General features: G+C 53.5%; 3 protein-coding genes across 3 annotated transcripts in view; 2 read left to right on the forward strand and 1 right to left on the reverse strand.

The window, feature by feature from the left end:
• Positions 1–23,712, reverse strand: part of LOC123767553 (CD82 antigen) — a 690,815-nt gene that overhangs the window by 647,652 nt on the left and 19,451 nt on the right. The gene's annotated exons all lie outside the window — the stretch shown is intronic.
• Positions 1–23,712, forward strand: part of LOC123767767 (uncharacterized) — a 672,233-nt gene that overhangs the window by 475,512 nt on the left and 173,009 nt on the right. The gene's annotated exons all lie outside the window — the stretch shown is intronic.
• On the forward strand, positions 740–11,898 carry LOC138355374 (glutamine-rich protein 2-like). The gene is made up of 2 exons (XM_069310261.1): positions 740–836; positions 9,764–11,898. The coding sequence occupies exons 1-2, from the start codon at positions 740–742 to the stop codon at positions 11,896–11,898; spliced, it is 2,232 nt and encodes a 743-aa protein (XP_069166362.1).

The following is a 23,712-nucleotide window of genomic DNA, read 5'->3' on the forward strand; positions in this document are numbered from 1 at the left end:
TTCATACGAGGACGGAGGGAAGGAACCTTGCCTAACTACTTTGACCATCGGGGGGATCGAACGCTGTCCTGCAAGACGCTCTGCCGTCGCTCTGCCGACCAGTTCAAGTGGACACACCCGCGGAAGGGTCGTCAGTCAGCCAGGAACAGTGGAGAGAGACGACCATCATGGTGGTCGTGGAGGTAGTCCCATAATGTCTCTAATCTGTCTCTCCTGTGTGTGTAGTGGCGCTCTGTGTAATCACCTCACCTCAGTGTGTAGTGGTGGTCTGTGTAATCACCTCACCTCAGTGTGTAGTGGAGCTCTGTGTAATCACCTCACCTCAGTGTGTAGTGGAGCTCTGTGTAATCACCTCACCTCAGCAAATGACCTGGTCCAATTACAGTGATCTGTGAAGGTACAGTGAACAAGAACCCCAGTGATTTATAAATATGAACACCTTTATAACGACGACAACGTTATATATATATATATATATATATATATATATATATATATATATATATATATATATATATATATACAAACAAGCCTGAATGGTCCCCAGGACTATATACAACTGAAAACTCACACCCCAGATGGGTTCGAGTCACTTCTGGGGTGTGAGTTTTCAGTTATATATATATATATATATATATATATATATATATATATATATATATATATATATATATATATATATATAACGACAATGTTCGTTATAGTGTTAATTGAATAGGGAACCGGTGCAGGTTGCAATATGGTGTCAACACATAAAGCTGTGGCGAGTTACATGGCAACATTTTGTGGCGACAATTCTGGCGAGGTACAGCTCAATATAAGTCTTGTTGAGGACTGTACGTGATTGTGTGTGTGTGTTTGTCCTGATTTGGCGGCCAGGCACTTGGGCATAACCTCATCCAAATGTGCAGGGGGGATGGTGTGGGGTATGGGACGGACATAGGCTGGTCGCGATAAGCTTAAGTCAAAATGCTTTTAAGAAATATAGCGTGTAACCCAACACCCGCCAGGGATTTTCATGAAATCTAAAATTAATCCGTGATGAAATCGGGAATGAGATGTCCGTAGAGTGTGAAGTTTATCTGCACAATTTCTTAATAATATATAATTTTTTGAGAGAAGAAGAAGAGGGGGTGGTAAGGGAGAGGGGATAGGGGGGTGGGGGGGGGGAAGGGACCCATATAATTATTTTAGTCTTTTTTTTTAAATACATTTTCTGAGAGAAGAAGTTTTCTGTCCCTTCACACCTTTTTTTTTTTTTTATTAATACATGAGGTACATCTGCATTAGTGCAGCTACCCTAGACTATATGAAGTGGAGTACAGTGTGTCAAAAAAGCTAACTAGGTGATGCTAAAATATCCCCATCACACAGGATGGTTAGTCATACAGAGGCATGTGATAAGCAGTCTGCACTGGCAGACTCCGGATGTATTTTGAGGATATCAACAACACAAGAGTGAATAAGGCAGCAGTGGTAATACAAGTCCCCATCTCGCAGGATGGTTAGTCATACAGAGCCATGTGTTTAATAGCCTGCACTGGCAAATTTTGGGTATACTGTGAGGATATCTTCAAGAATACGAGAGTGAATAAAGTAATTGCAAAGCTCCAGGTACCTCATGCCAACTGGTCTGAAAGGTCTAATAACTGGGCATTCAGTGATGTAGTGTGGGAGATCATGCCGCAGTTCCTGCTCACAGAGTTTGCAACTGGAGTGCTCAGGATTGGGAGACCCGTCACCTGCAGCCACCTGCCACAGGTAACGGTAACCCAACCTAATCCTGGCAACCACTGTGTCGCACAGTCTAGTGGACGTTTTGTGCTGCCCATAGATATAGGTTTCAGATCTGAACAAATCATAGCTTTTTATACTAGTACTTTCAGGTCGTTGGGAGTCAGTAATTTCTTTCATATCAGATCTGAATGTTTGGACCAATGATGGCTTATATTATGTGTGAAGGTATCCATACAAAGGAGATTCGAGACTCTTTGCTCTGTGCATCAATTAGGTCATTTATAATTGGTAGTATGAGGTTCTTGCTGTCGATCTTCCAAGAGAAGTTTTCGATTGCTTGAAGAGCAGACTTTGAATCACAGAACATTATTCCTCCTCTAATGTTTTTTAATGTACTGGTAGCTAGTTGTAATGCTGCTAGTTCTGCTTGTGTGGAGGTCAGCCACTTGTTTAACCTGACACTGACAGACTTTGTGCAAATATTATTTCTATAAAACCTACATGCTGCTGCAGTCCGTCCAGTAGAGGATTGGACTGAGCCGTCGGTGTAGACACAGTGCTCGTGAGATCTTAGACTCTCGATGGAGGAGGCAATTGTTTCAAGTGTGACAGCCTTCACACCTGTCAGCGTGAGAGTGCAGAACACTCTACGGGAATCGCACGCCCTCTTTCATGTAACTCGTCGCTAGAGTGGAAGGATAGTTCTGATGTACTGGATAGGACCTAGTCTCATAGATCATAGGTAGGACTCACCATTCACGAGAGGACTCACCATCCACCAGAGGACTCACCATCCACGAGAGGACTCACCATCCACCAGAGGACTCACCATCCACCAGAGGACTCACCATCCATCAGAGGACTCACCATCCATCAGAGGACTCACCATCCACGAGAGGACTCACCATCCACCAGAGGACTCACCATCCACCAGAGGACTCACCATCCACCAGAGGACTCACCATCCACGAGAGGACTCACCATCCACCAGAGGACTCACCATCCATCAGAGGACTCACCATCCACCAGAGGACTCACCATCCACCAGAGAACTCTCCATCCATCAGAGGACTCTCCATCCACCAGAGGACTCACCATCCACCAGAGGACTCACCATCCACCAGAGGACTCACCATCCACCAGAGGACTCACCATCCACCAGAGGACTCACCATCCACCAGAGGACTCACCATCCACCAGAGGACTCACCATCCACGAGAGGACTCACCATCCACCAGAGAACTCACCATCCATCAGAGGACTCACCATCCACCAGAGGACTCACCATCCACCAGAGAACTCACCATCCACCAGAGGACTCTCCATCCACCAGAGGACTCACCATCGACCAGAGGACTCACCATCCACCAGAGGACTCACCATCCACCAGAGGACTCACCATCCACCAGAGGACTTAGGGAGGACTTAGTGGGGTTGAGCTTCGGGTCTTTGGTTTGTGCGTGCGTGCGTGTTGAAGTGATAGCTCCCTGGAGAGGCAGCCTGCTTGTCATTGCGTGTGGCGGTCAGTAAGACAGTGTTGCGTGCATCAAGCCCCTTTGCGTGCAGGAGCTGCGGTGCTCGTAGCACCCCCGGGGGAGGACACGACTGGCTCAGGGAGCCGTTACTGACCCTGTAGAGGTCACCCCGCCCCCCCCCCCCTCCGCCCCCTGACACACTTTACAGTACCTATCGAGGTGTCCCCAATCTCCACTACACGAGGTGTCCCCAATCTCCACTACACGAGGTGTCCCCAATCTCCACTACACGAGGTGTCCCCAATCTCCACTACACGAGGTGTCCCCCAATCTCCACTACACGAGGTGTCCCCCAATCTCCACTACACGAGGTGTCCCCAATCTCCACTACACGAGGTGTCCCCAATCTCCACTACACGAGGTGTCCCCAATCTCCACTACACGAGGTGTCCCCAATCTCCACTACACGAGGTGTCCCCAATCTCCACTACACGAGGTGTCCCCAATCTCCACTACACGAGGTGTCCCCAATCTCCACTACACGAGGTGTCCCCAATCTCCACTACACGAGGTGTCCCCAATCTCCACTACACGAGGTGTCCCCAATCTCCACTACACGAGGTGTCCCCAATCTCCACTACACGAGGTGTCCCCAATCTCCACTACACCTATTCTGACGTTCTTCTAACCATTACACCTCAGCCTGTCCTTCTAAGGTTTCCCAAACGCCAATAAACTGTCGTATTAAACCCCCCCCCCCCTTATCCTAACCTACCAGAGGACCCAAAACAGAAAACGGGACAGTACGTCAATTTCGCCAGCAGCTTCCATTTTCTAGTACGACGATTTTTGGCCTTACGTAGAGTATACGTCAGAAATGCGACGTGCTATCAAAGAGAACAGTGCACCTGTTCTCTGTACACCTATCCTGCCGCTCCTCTCTCCTCACCATCCAGCCCACGTGTGGTGTCTAGCCACACACCATCCGTCACTGTCCCCGAGTCCCACCACAAGACTAATTACTCCACCAGAAAGTCTTTTAAGACCTTCAGGCAATTTGCGACGCCCAGATCAAATTGAATGAACAATTCCTAAGCCAGTCCCAGCCCTATCTTGAGATGATTTCGCGGCTTTAGTGTCCCCGCGGCCCGGTCCTCGGCCAGGCCTCCACCCCCAGGAAGCAGCCCGTGACAGCTGACTAACACCCAGGTACCTATTTTACTGCTAGGTAACAGGGGCATAGGGTGAAAGAAACTCTGCCCATTGTTTCTCACCGGCGCCTGGGATCGAACCCAGGACCACAGGATCACAAGTCCAGCGTGCTGTCCGCTCGGCCGACCGGCCCTGACGAGTCCAGTTGTTCCAAATACTGTACCAATCCTGGACAGAACGGGACACATCCTGGCCTGTGCTGTAGCTGCCCCTCACCCTACTTGAACAACATTCTCTAATTAGAGTCGTTTCCTATCTCTCTCTTCCCTCCCTAGAGCTGACGTCAAGAGCATCGTATATATATATATATATATATATATATATATATATATATATATATATATATATATATATATATATATATATATATATATATATATATATATGTCGTACCTAGTAGCCAGAACTCCCTTTTCAGCCTACAATGCAAGGCCCGATTTGCCTAATAAGCCAAGTTTTCATGAATTAATATATTTTCTCTAAATTTTTTCTTATGAAATGATAAAGCAACCCATTTCATTATGTAAGAGGTCAATTTTTTTTTATTGGAGTTAAAATTAACGTAGATATATGACCGAACCTAACCAACCCTACCTAACCTAACCTAACCTATCTTTATAGGTTAGGTTAGGTAGCCGAAAAAGTTAGGTTAGGTTAGGTTAGGTAGGTTAGGTAGTCGAAAAGCAATTAATTCATGAAAACTTGGCTTATTAGGCAAATCGGGCCTTGCATAGTAGGCTGAGAAGTGCGTTCTGGCTACTAGGTACGACATATATATATATATATATATATATATATATATATATATATATATATATATATATATATATACACGAACGGTGGGTTTGAACGGTGTTGTGCGGTGATTGGTGAGTTTGAACGGTGTTGTGCGGTGATTGGTGGGTTTCAACGGTGTTGTGCGGTGATTGGTGAGTTTGAACGGTGTTGTGCGGTGATTGGTGGGTTTCAACGGTGTTGTGCGGTGATTGGTGAGTTTGAACGGTGTTGTGCGGTGATTGGTGGGTTTCAACGGTGTTGTGCGGTGATTGGTGAGTTTCAACGGTGTTGTGCGGTGATTGGTGAGTTTCAACGGTGTTGTGCGGTGATTGGTGAGTTTGAACGGTGTTGTGCGCTGATTGGTGAGTTTGAACGGTGTTGTGCGCTGATTGGTGGGTTTGAACGGTGTTGTGCGCTGATTGGTGAGTTTCAACGGTGTTGTGCGGTGATTGGTGAGTTTGAACGGTGTTGTGCGGTGATTGGTGAGTTTGAACGGTGTTGTGCGCTGATTGGTGGGTTTGAACGGTGTTGTGCGCTGATTGGCGGGTTTGAACGGTGTTGTGCGGTGATTGGTGGGTTTGAACGGTGTTGTGCGGTGATTGGTGAGTTTCAACGGTGTTGTGCGGTGATTGGTGAGTTTCAACGGTGTTGTGCGGTGATTGGTGGGTTTCAACGGTGTTGTGCGGTGATTGGTGAGTTTGAACGGTGTTGTGCGGTGATTGGTGAGTTTGAACGGTGTTGTGCGGTGATTGGTGAGTTTCAACGGTGTTGTGCGGTGATTGGTGAGTTTGAACGGTGTTGTGCGGTGATTGGTGAGTTTGAACGGTATTGTGCGCTGATTGGTGGGTTTGAACGGTGTTGAGCGCTGATTGGCGGGTTTGAACGGTGTTGTGCGGTGATTGGTGGGTTTGAACGGTGTTGTGCGGTGATTGGTGGGTTTGAACGGTGTTGTGCGGTGATTGGTGAGTTTGAACGGTGTTGTGCGGTGATTGGTGGGTTTGAACGGTGTTAATAACTCGTCCTCCTAATGGCACGTCGTATTTTGACGTATACTCTTACCTAAGGCCAAGCAATTGTCGTTCTAAGAAATATTAACGGCTGGCGAAATTGACGTAATGTCCCGTTTTCTGTTTTAGGTCCTCTGGTAGGTTAGGATAAGGGCACTTTGGTACGACGGTTTCTTGACGTTGGGGAAACCTTAGGAGGACGGGCTGGGAGACGTGACCACTGTGGGAGTGGAGGAGGACCATGGGAAGGTGGAGGGGACCATGGGAGGGTGGAGGGGACCATGGGAGGGTGGAGGGGACCATGGGAGGGGGGAGGGGACCATGAGATGGTGGAGGGGGACCATGGGTGGGTGGAGGGGACCATGGGAGGGTGGAGGGGACCATGGGAGGGTGGAGGGGACCATGGGAGGGTGGAGGGGACCATGAGAGGGTGGAGGGGGACCATGGGTGGGTGGAGGGGGACCATGGGAGGGTGGAGGGGACCATGGGAGAGTGGAGGGGACGATGGGAGGGTGGAGGGGACCATGGGAGGGTGGAGGGGACCATGGGAGGGTGGAGGGAACCATGGGAGGGTGGAGGAGACCATGGGAGGGTGGAGGGGACCATGGGACGGTGGAGGGGACCATGGGAGGGTGGAGGGAACCATGGGAGGGTGGAGGGGGACCATGGGAGGGTGGAGGGGGACGATGGGAGGGTTGGGGGGACCATGGGAGGGTTGAGGGGACCCTAGGAGGGTGGAGGGGACCATGGGAGGAAGGAGGGGACCATGGGAGGGTGGAGGGGACCATGGGAGGGTGGAGGGGACCATGGGAGGGTGGAGGGAACCATGGGAGGGTGGAGGGGTCCCTGGGAGGGTGGAGGGGGACCATGGGAGGGTGGAGGGGTCCCTGGGAGGGTGGAGGGGACCATGGGAGGGTGGAGGGTTCCCTGGGAGGGTGGAGGGGACCATGGGAGGGGGGAGGGGACCATGGGAGGGTGGAGGGGTCCCTGGGAGGGTGGAGGGGACCATGGGAGGGTGGATGGGTCCCTGGGAGGGTGGAGGGGTCCCTGGGAGGGTGGAGGGGACCATGGGAGGGTGGAGGGGACCATGGGAGGGTGGAGGGGACCATGGGAGGGTGGAGGGGACCATGGGAGGAAGGAGGGGACCATGGGAGGGTGGAGGGGTCCCTGGGAGGGTGGAGGGGACCATGGGAGGGTGGAGGGGACCATGGGAGGAAGGAGGGGACCATGGGAGGGTGGAGGGGTCCCTGGGAGGGTGGAGGGGACCATGGGAGGGTGGAGGGGACCATGGGACGGTGGAGGGGACCATGGGAGGGTGGAGGGAACCATGGGAGGGTGGAGGGGGACCATGGGAGGGTGGAGGGGGACGATGGGAGGGTTGGGGGGACCATGGGAGGGTTGAGGGGACCCTAGGAGGGTGGAGGGGACCATGGGAGGAAGGAGGGGACCATGGGAGGGTGGAGGGGACCATGGGAGGGTGGAGGGGACCATGGGAGGGTGGAGGGAACCATGGGAGGGTGGAGGGGTCCCTGGGAGGGTGGAGGGGGACCATGGGAGGGTGGAGGGGTCCCTGGGAGGGTGGAGGGGACCATGGGAGGGTGGAGGGTTCCCTGGGAGGGTGGAGGGGACCATGGGAGGGGGGAGGGGACCATGGGAGGGTGGAGGGGTCCCTGGGAGGGTGGAGGGGACCATGGGAGGGTGGATGGGTCCCTGGGAGGGTGGAGGGGTCCCTGGGAGGGTGGAGGGGACCATGGGAGGGTGGAGGGGACCATGGGAGGGTGGAGGGGACCATGGGAGGGTGGAGGGGACCATGGGAGGAAGGAGGGGACCATGGGAGGGTGGAGGGGTCCCTGGGAGGGTGGAGGGGACCATGGGAGGGTGGAGGGGACCATGGGAGGGTGGAGGGGACCATGGGAGGGTGGAGTATTACCCTCCACCGACAAAATTCTCCCTCCAATCCCAACTGTGATCTTAATTAAAGTAATGATTTTATTGTGTCCTTTAGTGCGAGGGTGGAGGGGGGGGAGGGTGGAGGGGGGGGAGGGTGGAGGAGGGCGGGGAAGGCGGAGGAGGGCGGGGAAGGCGGAGGAGGGCGGGGAAGGCGGAGGAGGGCGGGGAAGGTGGAGGAGGGCGGGGAAGGTGGAGGAGGGCGGGGAAGGTGGAGGAGGGCGGGGAAGGTGGAGGAGGGCGGGGAAGGCGGAGGAGGGCGGGGAAGGTGGAGGAGGGCGGGGAAGGCGGAGGAGGGCGGGGAAGGTGGAGGAGGGCGGGGAAGGCGGAGGAGGGCGGGGAAGGTGGAGGAGGGCGGGGAAGGTGGAGGAGGGCGGGGAAGGCGGAGGAGGGCGGGGAAGGCGGAGGAGGGCGGGGCGGGCGTTGAGGGCGGGCTGACCGAGAGAGAGATAGGGATACCCTGATATAGTTAAGCTTCATCATTGCTGCATGCTAATATGGCTAGTGTCTCTAGCATCACCAAGTGTTACATGTGTGTCAGATGGGAGCCAAACATTGTGATTCTGATCCCTTTATTGTGTTCAGCTCATGTATAATTGCCATTATGAGGTCCTTAATTCCTGTTGATCTTCCCGGGCAAGTTGTCAAGTTCTTGAAGATTTGAATAAAAGCAAATGATTCCTCTTGCTGTATTATATAACGTTGTGGTAGCTAGTGGCGGTAGTTCACCGTGACAGTGAGACAGTGTGTGTGTGTGTGGAGGAGTTAGGTCCATGTAAGCTACAAGCTGCGGCAGCTCGTGCTGTGGACGCCTGGACTCAGCCCTCCGTGTAGACACAGTGCTCGCCACAGCTTACATTTTACATAGAGGAGAGAGTCGTTTAAAGTGTGTGTCAGCTTTAAGAGGAGCAAGATTCACATTACCGTTGTTGGCGACGGGTGGGTATGATGCTACAAGTGTGTGATACACACACACACACACACACACCAGTGACAGATAGACTACATAGACAGCACACCTTGGCTTGGTGCGGGGGTGTATTTATCATGCAAGGAGAGGGTGTGTTACCGCCACTCACTACAATATTAAGGCCACAAAATAATTTGTGTGAGAGCAGTGCAGGAGATGTTGAGAGAAACTCATGACTTTAATGCAAAAGGTCGTGTTGGCTTGAAGGCGATGGTGCTGAACTCTACGGTCTTCACACGCACGGTTTCAACTACTGTACACACTCTCGCTCGCTCGCTCTCTCTCTCTCTCTCTCTCTCTCTCTCTCTCTCTCTCTCTCTCTCTCTCTCTCTCTCTCTCTTTCTCTCTTTCTCTCTTTCTCTCTCTCTCTCTTTCTCTCTTTCTCTCTCTCTCTCTCTCTCTCTCTCTCTCTCTCTCTCTCTCTCTCTCTCTCTCTCTCTCTCTCTCTCTCTCTCTCTCTCTCTCTCTCTCTCTCTCTCTCTCTCTCTCTCTCTCTCTCTCTCTCTCTCTCTCTCTCTCTCTCTCTCTCTCTCTCTCTCTCTTTCTTATGGCAGTGAGGTTTATAACACTTAAGAGGTGTCTGTGTGTACGTCTCTCTACGTCATCACTATTATGTAAATGAGCCCTGTCCAGCACAGCCCAGCACAGCCCAGCACAGCCGAGCCCAGTACAGCCCAGCACAGCCGAGCCCAGCACAGCCCAGCACAGCCGAGCCCAGCACAGCCCAGCACAGCCCAGCACAGCCCAGCACAGCCGAGCCCAGCACCGCCCAGCACAGCCGAGCCCAGCACAGCCCAGCACAGCCCAGCACAGCCGAGCCCAGCACAGCCCAGCACAGCCCAGCCCAGAACAACCCAGCACAGCCCAGAACAGTCCAGCACAGCCCAGCACAGCCCAGCACAGCACAGCCCAGCACAGCCGAGCCCAGCACAGCCCAGCACAGCCCAGCACAGCCCAGCACAGCCGAGCCCAGAACAGCCCAGCACAGCACAGCCCAGCACAGCCCAGCACAGCCGAGCCCAGCACAGCCCAGCACAGCCCAGCACAGCCGAGCCCAGAACAGCCCAGCACAGCCCAGCACAGCCCAGCACAGCACAGCCCAGCACAGCCTAGCCCAGCACAGCCCAGCACAGCCCAGCCCAGCCCAGCCCAGCACAGCACAGCCCAGCACAGCCTAGCCCAGCACAGCCCAGCACAGCCCAGCCCAGCACAGCCCAGCCAAGCACAGCCAAGCACAGCCCAGCACAGCCCAGCACAGCACAGCCCAGCCCAGCCCAGCCCAGCACAGCCCAGCACAGCACAGCCCAGCACAGCACAGCCCAGCACAGCCCAGCACAGCACAGCCCAGTACAGCCCAGTACAGCCCAGCACAGCCCAGCACAGCCCAGCCCAGCACAGCCCAGCACAGCACAGCCCAGTACAGCCCAGAACAGCCCAGCACAGCCCAGCACAGCACAGCCTAGTACAGCCCAGTACAGCACAACACAGCCCAGTACAGCCCAGCACAGCACAGCCCAGCACAGCCCAGCACAGCCCAGCACAGCACAGCCCAGTACAGCCCAGCACAGCCCAGTACAGCCCAGCACAGCACAGCCCAGCACAGCCCAGCACAGCACAGCCCAGCACAGCCCAGCACAGCACAGCCCAGCACAGCACAGCACAGCACAGCCCAGTACAGCCCAGCATAGCCCAGCACAGCCCAGCACAGCCCAGTACAGCCCAGTACAGCCCAGCACAGTCCAGCACAGCCCAGCACAGCCCAGTACAGCCCAGCACAGCCCAGCACAGCCCAGCACAGCCCAGTACAGCCCAGCACAGCCCAGCCCAGTACAGCCCAGCCCAGCACAGCCCAGCTCACCACAGCCCAGCACAGCACAGCACAGACCAGCACAGCCCAGCACAGCACAGCCCAGCACATCACAGTACAGCCCAGCACATCACAGCACAGCCCAGCACATCACAGTACAACCCAGCACAGCACAGCCCAGCACATCACAGTACAGCCCAGCACATCACAGCACAGCCCAGCACATCACAGTACAGCCCAGCACAGCCCAGCCCAGCACATCACAGTACAGCCCAGCACATCACAGTACAGCCCAGCACATCACAGCACAGCCCAGCACATCACAGTACAGCCCAGCACAGCCCAGCCCAGCACATCACAGTACAGCCCAGCACATCACAGTACAGCCCAGCACATCACAGCACAGCACATCACAGTACAGCCCAGCACATCACAGTACAGCCCAGCACAGCCCAGCCCAGCACATCACAGTACAGCCCAGCACAGCCCAGCCCAGCCCAGCACAGCACAGCCCAGCACATCACAGTACAGCCCAGCACATCACAGCACAGCCCAGCACAGCACAGCCCAGCCCAGCACAGCCCAGCACATCACAGCACAGCACAGCCCAGCACAGCCCAGCACAGCACAGCACAGCACAGCCCAGCCCAGCGCAGCACAGCCCAGCACAGCACAGCCCAGCACAGCACAGCCCAGCACAGCACAGCACAGCCCAGCACAGCCCAGCACAGCACAGCCCAGCACAGCCCAGCACAGCCTAGCACAGCCCAGCACAGCCCAGCACATCACAGCACAGCCCAGCACAGCCCAGCACAGCCCAGCCCAGCACAGCACAGCCCAGCACAGCCCAGCACAGCACAGCACAGCACAGCCCAGCACAGCACAGCACAGCCCAGCCCAGCACAGCCCAGCACAGCCCAACCTAATCCAACTCAGCCTAACCTACCCCAGCCCTACACAGTCTAACCTAACCTGACAACCTAAAGTAACCTAACCTGACAACCTAAAGTAACCTAACCTAACGAAAATATGATTAAAAAAATGTTGTTTTACAAACGGTGTGCATGATGTGTGACGTCACTCTGATGATGTGTGACGTCACTGATGTGTGACGTAAATCTGATGTGTGACGTCACTCTGACGTTGTGACGCACATGCCGGAACAGGTTTTGGACCCGACTGGTTGTGTGGAGTGACTCTGGCGGGAGACTACTCAACTACCGGGGTGGTCCTACCGCCCCGTGACGGACCGCTGTTACCTGTACGACCTGGGGCCAGATTCACGAAGCAGTGACGCAAGCACTTACGAGCCTTTCCATATTTTCTCAATCTTTGGTGGCTTTGTTTGCAATTATTAAACAGTTAATGAGCTCCGGAGCACCAGGAGACTGTTTATAACAATAACAACAGTAGATTGGCAAGTTTTCATGCTTGTAAACTGTTTAATAAATGTAACCAAAGCCGTCAAAGATTGAGGAAAGATGTACACGTTCGTAAGTGCTTGCGTAACTGCTTCGTGAATCTGGCCACTGGCCTTCTAGGTGGTGAGGTGGTGGGAGGGGGGAGGTGAGGATAGACTAATAGAGGGTAGGTGGATGGGACGGATAGATGGTGGGATGGTGAGGGGGGGGCAGCTGTAATGGTGACAAGGCTCGTTAATCAAGCTGTTAGTTACCAATAATATTGACAACTGTGTATAGTATTTTGGTAACGGTGAAGGGTCTCTCTACCACACTATTACCTGTGACTCCCCCTCCCCCCCCCCTCCTCCTCTCCCACTAACTCTCTCTCCTCTCCTCTTCCACCGACACTCTCCCCTCCCACTGACTGCCTCCTCCTCTCTCTGTATTCAAATCCTTTTCTATTCCACAAATGTATGTCTCTTCTTGCTTCATAATTCTCTTCCTCTGGATGTTTAATTTAACTTTATACATGCGAAATATATACAGCAAAAGCCAGAGGCTTGGGGATAGTCTCACCCAAACATTAAGACATTAAGGGGGAATGGTCAGGGGTATGGGACAAACATAGGCTGGAGAGAGAGAGAGAGAGAGAGAGATGAGAGAGGAGAGAGAGAGAGAGAGAGAGAGAGAGAGAGAGAGAGAGAGAGAGAGAGAGAGAGAGAGAGAGAGAGAGAGAGAGAGATATTGAGAGAAAGATAGAGAGAGAGAGAGAGAAAGAGAGAGAGAGAGAGAGAGAGAGAGAGAGAGAGAGAGAGAGAAAGAAAGAGAGAGAGAGAGAGAGAGAGAGGGAGAGAGAGAGAGAGAGAGGGAGAGAGAGAGAGAGAGAAAGAGAGAGAGAGAGAGAGAGAGAGAGAGAGAGAGAGAGAGAGAGAGAGAGAGAGAGAGAGAGAAAGAGAGAGAGAGAGAGAGAGAGAGAGGGAGAGAGAGAGAGAGAGAGAGAGAGAGAGAGAAAGAGAGAGAGAGAGAGAGAGAGAGATATTGCGAGAAAGAGAGAGAGAGAGAGAGAGAGAGAGAGAGAGAGAGATAATCACCACCTGGGCTGATGCCTTCAGGTAATGTTAGCGGAAAAGTATTGCCAGATTGAGGGCTTTGCAGAGTCCGTGAGGTGGTTCCCAAGGCTGCCTTTGGCACCACTGTGGTCTTCCTCTCTTGCTCAGTCTTGGCTAAGGTTGCACTCTCCTGTTGTGTACACTCACTCTCCTGTTGTGTACACTCACTCTCCTGTTGTGTACACTCAATCTCCTGTTGTGTACACACGCTCTCCTGTTGTGTACACTCACTCTCCTGTTGTGTACACACGCTCTCCTGTTGTGTACACACGGTCTCCTGTCGTGTACACTCACTCTCCTGTTGTGTACACACGCTCTCCTGTTGTGTACACACACTCTCCTGTTGTGTACACACACTCTCCTGTTGTGTACACTCACTCTCCTGTTGTGTACACTCACTCAACTGTTGTGTACACTCACGCTCCTGTTGTGTACACACACTCTCCTGTTGTGTACACTCTCCTGTTGTGTACACACACACTCTCCTGTTGTGTACACTCACTCTCCTGTTGTGTACACTCACTCTCCTGTTGTGTACACACACTCTCCTGTTGTGTACACTCACTCTCCTGTTGTGTACACACACTCTCCTGTTGTGTACACACACTCTCTTGTTGTGTACACTCACTCTCCTGTTGTGTACACACACTCTCCTGTTGTGTACACACACTCTCCTGTTGTGTACACTCACTCTCCTGTTGTGTACACACTCACTCTCCTGTTGTGTACACACGCTCTCCTGTTGTGTACACACGCTCTCCTGTTGTGTACACTCACTCTCCTGTTGTGTACACACGCTCTCCTGTTGTGTACACACGCTCTCCTGTTGTGTACACTCACTCTCCTGTTGTGTACACACGCTCTCCTGTTGTGTACACTCACTCTCCTGTTGTGTACACTCACTCAACTGTTGTGTACACTCACTCTCCTGTTGTGTACACACACTCTCCTGTTGTGTACACTCACTCAACTGTTGTGTACACACACTCTCCTGTTGTGTTCACACACTCTCCTGTTGTGTACACTCTCCTGTTGTGTACACACACACTCTCCTGTTGTGTACACACACACTCTCCTGTTGTGTACACTCACTCTCCTGTTGTGTACACACAGTCTCCTGTTGTGTACACTCACTCTCCTGTTGTGTACACACACTCTCCTGTTGTGTACACACACTCTCCTGTTGTGTACACTCACTCTCCTGTTGTGTACACACACTCTCCTGTTGTGTACACACACTCTCCTGTTGTGTACACTCACTCTCCTGTTGTGTACACACTCACTCTCCTGTTGTGTACACACTCACTCTCCTGTTGTGTACACACTCTCCAGTTGTGTACACTCACTCTCCTGTTGTGTACACACACACTCTCCTGTTGTGTACACACTCTCTCCTGTTGTGTACACACTCTCTCTTGTTGTATACACACACTCTCCTGTTGTGTACACTCACTCTCCTGTTGTGTACGCACACTCTCCTGTTGTGTACACTCTCCTGTTGTGTACACTCACTCTCCTGTTGTGTACACTCACTCTCCTGTTGTGTACACTTACTCTCCTGTTGTGTACACACGCTCTCCTGTTGTGTACACACTCTCCTGTTGTGTACACCCACTCCTGTTGTGTACACACACTCTCCTGTTGTACACACACACTCCTGTTGTGAACACACACACTCATGTTGTGTACACACACTCTCCTGTTGTGTACACACACTCTCCTGTTGTGTACACACACACTCTCCTGTTGTGTACACACACACTCTTCTGTTGTGTACACACACTCTCCTGTTGTGTACACACTCTCCTGTTGTGTACACACACTCCTGTTGTGTGCACACACTCTCCTGTTGTGTACACACTCTCTCCTGTTGTGTACACACACTCTCCTGTTGCGTACACTCACTCTCCTGTTGTGTACACACACACTCTCCTGTTGTGTACACACACTCTCCTGTTGTGAACACACACTCTCCTGTTGTGTACACACACTCTCCTGTTGTGTACATACACTCTCCTGTTGTGTACACACTCTCCTGTTGTGTACACACGCTCTCCTGTTGTGTACACACGCTCTCCTGTTGTGTACACACATTCCTGTTGTGTACACACGCTCTCCTGTTGTGTACACACGCTCTCCTGTTGCGTACACACGCTCTCCTGTTGTGTACACACGCTCTCCTGTTGTGTACACACGCTCTCCTGTTGTGAACACACACTCTCCTGTTGTGTACATACACTCTCCTGTTGTGTACACACTCACTCTCCTGTTGTGTACACACTCTCCTGTTGTGAACACACACTCTCCTGTTGTGTACATACACTCTCCTGTTGTGTACACACTCACTCTCCTGTTGTGTATACACACTCTCTCCTGTTGTGTACACACACTCTCCTGTTGTGTACACACTCTCCTGTTGTGTACACTCACTCTTCTGTTGTGTACACACACTCTCCTGTTGTGTACACACACTCCTGTTGTGTACACACACTCTCCTGTTGTGTACACACACACTCTCCTGTTGTATACACTCACTCTCCTGTTGTGTACACACGCTCTCCTGTTGTGAACACACACTCTCCTGTTGTGTACACACACTCCTGTTGTGTACACACGCTCTCCTGTTGTGTACACACACTCCTGTTGTGTACACACACTCTCCTGTTGTGTACACACACACTCCTGTTGTGTACATACACTCTCCTGTTGTGTACACACTCACTCTCCTGTTGTGTACACACACTCTCCTGTTGTGTACATACACTCTCCTGTTGTGTACACACTCACTCTCCTGTTGTGTACACACACTCTCCTGTTGTGAACACACACTCTCCTGTTGTGTACATACACTCTCCTGTTGTGTACACACTCACTCTCCTGTTGTGTACACACGCTCTCCTGTTGTGAACACACACTCTCCTGTTGTGTACACACACTCTCCTGTTGTGTGCACACGCTCTCCTGTTGTGTACACACACTCTCCTGTTGTGTACACTCACTCTCCTGTTGTGTACACACACTCTCCTGTTGTGTACACACACACTCCTGTTGTGTACACACACTCTCCTGTTGTGTACACACACACTCTCCTGTTGTGTACACTCACTCAACTGTTGTGTACACTCACTCTCCTGTTGTGTACACACACTCTCCTGTTGTGTACACTCACTCAACTGTTGTGTACACACACTCTCCTGTTGTGTACACACACTCTCCTGTTGTGTACACACGCTCTCCTGTTGTGTACACACACTCTCCTGTTGTGTACACACACTCTCCTGTTGTGTACACACACTCTCCTGCTGTGTACACACACTCTCCTGTTGTGTACACACACTCTCCTGTTGTGTACACACACTCTCCTGTTGTGTACACACACTCTCCTGTTGTGTACACACTCTCTCCTGTTGTGTACACACACTCTCCTGTTGCGTACACTCACTCTCCTGTTGTGTACACACACTCTCCTGTTGTGTACACACACTCTCCTGTTGTGTACACACACTCTCCTGTTGTGTACACACACACTCTCCTGTTGTGTACACACACACTCTCCTGTTGTGTACACTCACTCAACTGTTGTGTACACTCTCCTGTTGTGTACACACACTCTCCTGTTGTGTACACTCACTCTCCTGTTGTGTACACACACTCTCCTGTTGTGTACACACACTCTCCTGTTGTGTACACACACTCTCCTGTTGTGTACACTCTCCTGTTGTGTACACACACACTCTCCTGTTGTGTACACTCACTCTCCTGTTGTGTACACACACTCTCCTGTTGTGTACACACACTCTCCTGTTGTGTACACACACTCTCCTGTTGTGTACACTCACTCTCCTGTTGTGTACACACACTCTCCTGTTGTGTACACTCACTCTCCTGTTGTGTACACACACTCTCCTGCTGTGTACACTCACTCTCCTGTTGTGTACATACACTCTCCTGTTGTGTACACTCACTCAACTGTTGTGTACACACACTCCTGTTGTGTACACTCACTCTCCTGTTGTGTACACACACTCTCCTGTTGTGTACACACACTCTCCTGTTGTGTACACACACTCTCCTGTTGTGTACACACACTCTCCTGTTGTGTACACTCACTCTCCTGTTGTGTACACACTCACTCTCCTGTTGTGTACACACTCTCCTGTTGTGTACACTCACTCTTCTGTTGTGTACACACACTCTCCTGTTGTGTACACACACTCTCCTGTTGTGTACACTCACTCTCCTGTTGTGTACACACACTCTCCTGTTGTGTACACACACACTCTCCTGTTGTCTACACTCACTCACCTGTTGTGTACACATTCACTCCTGTTGTGTACACACTCTCCTGTTGTGTACACTCACTCTCCTGTTGTGTACACACACACTCTCCTGTTGTGTACACACTCTCTCCTGTTGTGTACACACTCTCTCCTGTTGTATACACACACTCTCCTGTTGTGTACACTCACTCTCCTGTTGTGTACACTCTCCTGTTGTGTACACTCTCCTGTTGTGTACACTCACTCTCCTGTTGTGTACACTCACTCTCCTGTTGTGTACACTCACTCTCCTGTTGTGTACACTCACTCTCCTGTTGTGTACACACGCTCTCCTGTTGTGTACACACTCTCCTGTTGTGTACACTCACTCCTGTTGTGTACACACACTCTCCTGTTGTGTGCACACGCTCTCCTGTTGTGTACACACACTCTCCTGTTGTGTACACACGCTCTCCTGTTGTGTACACACACTCCTGTTGTGTACACCCTCTCCTGTTGTGTACACACACTCTCCTGTTGTGTATACACTCACTCTCCTGTTGTGAACACACACTCTCCTGTTGTGTACATACACTCTCCTGTTGTGTACACACTCACTCTCCTGTTGTGAACACACGCTCTCCTGTTGTGTACACACACTCTCCTGTTGTGTACATACACTCTCCTGTTGTGAACACACGCTCTCCTGTTGTGTACACACACTCTCCTGTTGTGTACATACACTCTCCTGTTGTGTACACACACACTCTCCTGTTGTGTACACACACTCTCCTGTTGTGTACACACACACTCTCTTGTTGTGTACACACACTCTCCTGTTGTGTACACACACTCTCCTGTTGTGTACACACACTCTCCTGTTGTGTACACACTCTCCTGTTGTGTACACACACTCTCCTGTTGTGTACACACACTCTCCTGTTGTGTACACACACTCTCCTGTTGTGTACACACACTCTCTCCTGTTGTGTACACACACACTCTCCTGTTGTGTACACACACACTCTCTTGTTGTGTACACACACACTCTCCTGTTGTGTACACACACACTCTCCTATTGTGTACACACACTCTCCTGTTGTGTACACACACTCTCCTGTTGTGTACACACACTCTCCTGTTGTGTACACACTCTCCTGTTGTGTACACACACTCTCCTGTTGTGTACACACACTCTCCTGTTGTGTACACACACACTCTCCTGTTGTGTACACACACACTCTCCTGTTGTGTACACACACACTCTCCTGTTGTGTACACACACTCTCCTGTTGTGTACACATACATACGAGCCTCATAGCTGAGTGGACAACGCTCTGGACCCTAGATCCAGAGGTGTACACCCCCTGCACACAATGAGGGGTATGCGCTACGAGGAGAGACTACGGGAATTAAACCTCACGTCACTGGGAGACAGAAGAGTTAGGGGGGACATGATCACCACATACAAGATTCTCAGAAGAATTGACAGGACTGGTAAAGACAGACTATTTGACACAAGGGGCACACGCACTAGGGGACACAGGTGGAAACTGAGTGCCCAAATGAGCCATAGAGACATTAGAAAGATTTTTTCAGTGTCAGAGTGGTTAACAGGTGGAATGCATTAGGCAGTGATGTGGTGGAGGCTGACTCCATACACAGTTTCAAGTGTAGATATGATAGAGCCCAGTAGGCTCTGGAACCTGTACATTGACAGTTGATTGTACATACACCTGTTGATTGACAGTTGAGAGGCGGGACCAAAGAGCCAGAGCTCAACCTCCACAAGCACAAATAGGTGAGTACAAATAGGTGAACACACACACACACACACACACACACACACACACACACACACACACACACACACACACACACACACACACAGGGGGAGTGAAAGGTCATGTCTGCGTGAAATGTAATCTCTGATGGCTTCCTTACTCTCTCCCCCATGACCTTCTGTGCACTCTCACCGTCTCTACTCACCTCTACGTGCTTGCAGGGCGGGCTTCGGCTCCTGGGCCCCATCATTGTCATATCTACCCTTCATCATTATCCTACTCATGCCTCACTGCACAAGAGTTCCTGGTATGCCTCAAGTGCTTTCCTCCTGACCCTGGGCATGCTAAACAACGTCTACTCTATTTAGTGCCCCTGAGAATCTTGTATGTGGTGATCTTGTCCTCTTTTATTCATTTATTTTCGAGCTTTGCAAGTTTCAGTTACTTCTGGGCAGCGTCGTGGCTAGGACCTCAGAGTTTGTGGCTAGGACCTTAGAGTCCGTGGCTAGGACCTCAGAGTTCGTGGCTAGGACCTCAGAGTCCGTGGCTAGGACCTCTGAGTTCGTGGCTAGGACCTCGGAGTCCATGGCTAGGACCTCCGAGTCCGTGGCTAGGATCTCTGAGTCCGTAGCTATGACCTCTGAGTCTGTGGCTAGGACCTCTGAGTCCGTGGCTAGGACCTCTGAGTCCGTAGCTAGGACCTCTGAGTCTGTGGCTAGGACCTCTGAGTCCGTGGCTAGGTGAGTACACATCCCAGCATACGGCCCGCCGACGGTGCCTAACTCTAAGTTACCTAATTACAGCAAGGTGAACAGAGCAATGAGATGAAAGAAACTGCTCATTTGTCCCTGCCTAGGCCGGGAATCGAAGCGTGTGCTATGGGTGGGGGTGTGCTGGGGGACTGCTGTGGGTGGGGGTGGGCTGGGGGACTGCTGTTTCTGGGGGTGTGTCTTGGGGGTGTTGTGGGTGGGGGTGGGCTGGGGGACTGCTGTGGGTGGGGGTGTGTCTGGGGGTGTTATGGGTGGGGGTGGGCTGGGGGACTGCTGTGGGTGGGGGTGTGTCTGGGGGTGTTATGGGTGGGGGTGGGCTGGGGGACTGCTGTGGGTGGGGGTGTGCTGGGGGTGTTGTGGGTGGGGGTGTGCTGGGGGTGTTGTGGGTGGGGGTGTGCTGGGGGTGTTGTGGGTGGGGGTGGGCTGGGGGACTGCTGTGGGTGGGGGTGTGCTGGGGGTGTTGTGGGTGGGGGTGTGCTGGGGGTGTTGTGGGTGTGGGTGTGCTGGGGGTGTTGTGGGTGGGGGTGGGCTGGGGGACTGCTGTGGGTGGGGGTGTGCTGGGGGTGTTGTGGGTGGGGGTGTGCTGGGGGTGTTGTGGGTGGGGGTGTGCTGGGGGTGTTGTGGGTGGGGGTGTGCTGGGGGTGTTGTGGGTGGGGGTGTGCTGGGGGTGCTGTGGGTGGGGGTGTGCTGGGGGTGTTGTGGGTGGGGGTGTGCTGGGGGTGTTGTGGGTGGGGGTGTGCTGGGGGTGTTGTGGGTGGGGGTGTGCTGGGGGTGCTGTGGGTGGGGGTGTGCTGGGGGTGCTGTGGGTGGGGGTGTGCTGGGGGTGCTGTGGGTGGGGGTGTGCTGGGGGTGCTGTGGGTGGGGGTGTGCTGGGGGTGCTGTGGGTGGGGGTGTGCTGGGGGTGCTGTGGGTGGGGGTGTGCTGGGGGTGCTGTGGGTGGGGGTGTGCTGGGGGTGCTGTGGGTGGGGGTGTGTCTGGGGGTGCTGTGGGTGGGGGTGTGGCTGTGGGTGCTGTGGGTGGGGGTGTGGCTGTGGGTGCTGTGGGTGGGGGTGTGGCTGTGGGTGCTGTGGGTGGGGGTGTGTCTGTGGGTGCTGTGGGTGGGGGTGTGTCTGTGGGTGCTGTGGGTGGGGGTGTGGCTGTGGGTGCTGTGGGTGGGGGTGTGGTTGTGGGTGCTGTGGGTGGGGGTGTGGCTGTGGGTGGGGGTGTGGCTGTGGGTGCTGTGAGTGGGGGTGTGTCTGTGGGTGCTGTGGGTGGGGGTGTGTCTGTGGGTGGGGGTGTGGCTGTGGGTGCTGTGGGTGGGGGTGTGGCTGTGGGTGGGGGTGTGGCTGTGGGTGCTGGGGTGGGGGTGTGTCTGTGGGTGCTGTGGGTGGGGGTGTGTCTGGGGGTGCTGTGGGTGGGGGTGTGTCTGGGGGTGCTGTGGGTGGGGGTGTGGCTGTGGGTGCTGTGGGTGGGGGTGTGTCTGTGGGTGCTGTGGGTGGGGGTGTGTCTGTGGGTGCTGTGGGTGGGGGTGTGTCTGGGGGTGCTGTGGGTGGGGGTGTGGCTATGGGTGCTGTGGGTGGGGGTGTGTCTGTGGGTGCTGTGGGTGGGGGTGTGGCTGTGGGTGCTGTGGGTGGGGGTGTGTCTGTGGGTGCTGTGGGTGGGGGTGTGGCTGTGGGTGCTGTGGGTGGGGGTGTGTCTGTGGGTGCTGTGGGTGGGGGTGTGTCTGTGGGTGCTGTGGGTGGGGGTGTGTCTGGGGGTGCTGTGGGTGGGGGTGTGGCTGTGGGTGCTGTGGGTGGGGGTGTGTCTGGGGGTGCTGTGGGTGGGGGTGTGTCTGTGGGTGCTGTGGGTGGGGGTGTGTCTGTGGGTGCTGTGGGTGGGGGTGTGTCTGGGGGTGCTGTGGGTGGGGGTGTGGCTGTGGGTGCTGTGGGTGGGGGTGTGTCTGGAGGTGCTGTGGGTGGGGGTGTGTCTGTGGGTGCTGTGGGTGGGGGTGTGTCTGGGGGTGCTGTGGGTGGGGGTGTGGCTGTGGGTGCTGTGGGTGGGGGTGTGGCTGTGGGTGGGGGTGTGTCTGGGGGTGCTGTGGGTGGGGGTGTGTCTGTGGGTGCTGTGGGTGGGGGTGTGTCTGGGGGTGCTGTGGGTGGGGGTGTGTCTGGGGGTGCTGTGGGTGGGGGTGTGGCTGTGGGTGCTGTGGGTGGGGGTGTGGCTGTGGGTGCTGTGGGTGGGGGTGTGTCTGTGGGTGGGGGTGTGGCTGTGGGTGCTGTGGGTGGGGATGTGGCTGTGGGTGCTGTGGGTGGGGGTGTGTCTGGGGGACTACTGTGGGTGGACGTCTCCATCACCTCCGTGATTGTATTGATTCTGTGGCAGGTGAAGATGGTCGTGTGTGTGTGGGGGCGTGTGTGTGTGTGGGGGCGTGTGTGTGTGTGGGGGCGTGTGTGTGTGGGGGGGCGTGTGTGTGTGTGTGTGTGGGGGCGTGTGTGTGTGTGGGGGCGTGTGTGTGTGTGGGGGCGTGTGTGTGTGGGGGGGCGTGTGTGTGTGTGGGGGCGTGTGTGTGTGTGGGGGCGTGTGTGTGTGTGGGGGCGTGTGTGTGTGTGGGGGCGTGTGTGTGTGTGTGGGGGCGTGTGTGTGTGTGGGGGCGTGTGTGTGTGGGGGCGTGTGTGTGTGGGGGCGTGTGTGTGTGGGGGCGTGTGTACTCACCTAGTTGTACTCACCTAGTTGTGCTTGCGGGGGTTGAGCTCTGGCTCTTTGGTCCCGCCTCTCAACCGTCAATCAACTGGTGTACAGGTTCCTGAGCCTATTGGGCTCTATCATATCTACACTTGAAACTGTGTATGGAGTCAGCCTCCACCACATCACTTCCTAATGCATTCCATTTGTCAACCACACTGACACTAAAAAAGTTCTTTCTAATATCTCTGTGGCTCATTTGGGCACTCAGTTTCCACCTGTGTCCCCTAGTGCGTGTGCCCCTTGTATTAAACAGCCTGTCTTTATCAACCCTGTCAATTCCCTTGAGGATCTTGAATGTGGTGATCATGTCCCCCCTAACTCTTCTGTCTTCCAACGAAGTGAGGTTTAATTCCCGTAGTCTCTCCTCGTAGCTCATACCTCTCAGCTCGGGTACTAGTCTGGTGGCAAACCTTTGAACCTTTTCCATTTTAGTCTTATGCTTGACTAGATATGGACTCCATGCTGGTGCCGCATACTCCAGGATTGGTCTGACATATGTGGTATATAACGTTCTGAAAGATTCCTTACACAAGTTTCTAAAGGCCGTTCTTATGTTAGCCAACCTGGCATATGCTGCTGCTGTTATCCTCTTGATATGAGCATCAGGGGACAGGTCTGGCGTGATATCAACCCCCAGGTCTTTCTCTCTCTCGGACTCTTGAAGTATTTCATCTCCCAGATGATACCTTGTATCTGGTCTCCTGCTTCGTACCCCTATCTTCATTACATTACATTTGCTTGGATTAAACTCT

The sequence above is a fragment of the Procambarus clarkii genome, chromosome 67 (genome assembly GCF_040958095.1).
Source record: "Procambarus clarkii isolate CNS0578487 chromosome 67, FALCON_Pclarkii_2.0, whole genome shotgun sequence".
Taxonomy (NCBI): Eukaryota; Metazoa; Arthropoda; class Malacostraca; order Decapoda; family Cambaridae; genus Procambarus; species Procambarus clarkii.

Coding starts and splice junctions, on each gene's coding strand:
- LOC138355374 (XM_069310261.1), top strand. CDS start 740: ATGGTGTCAACACATAAAGCTGTGGCGAGTTACATGGCAACATTTTGT. Junction 837..9,763: donor TATAAGTCTTGTTGAGGACT/GTACGTGATTGT, acceptor TGTCCAGCACAG/CCCAGCACAGCCCAGCACAG.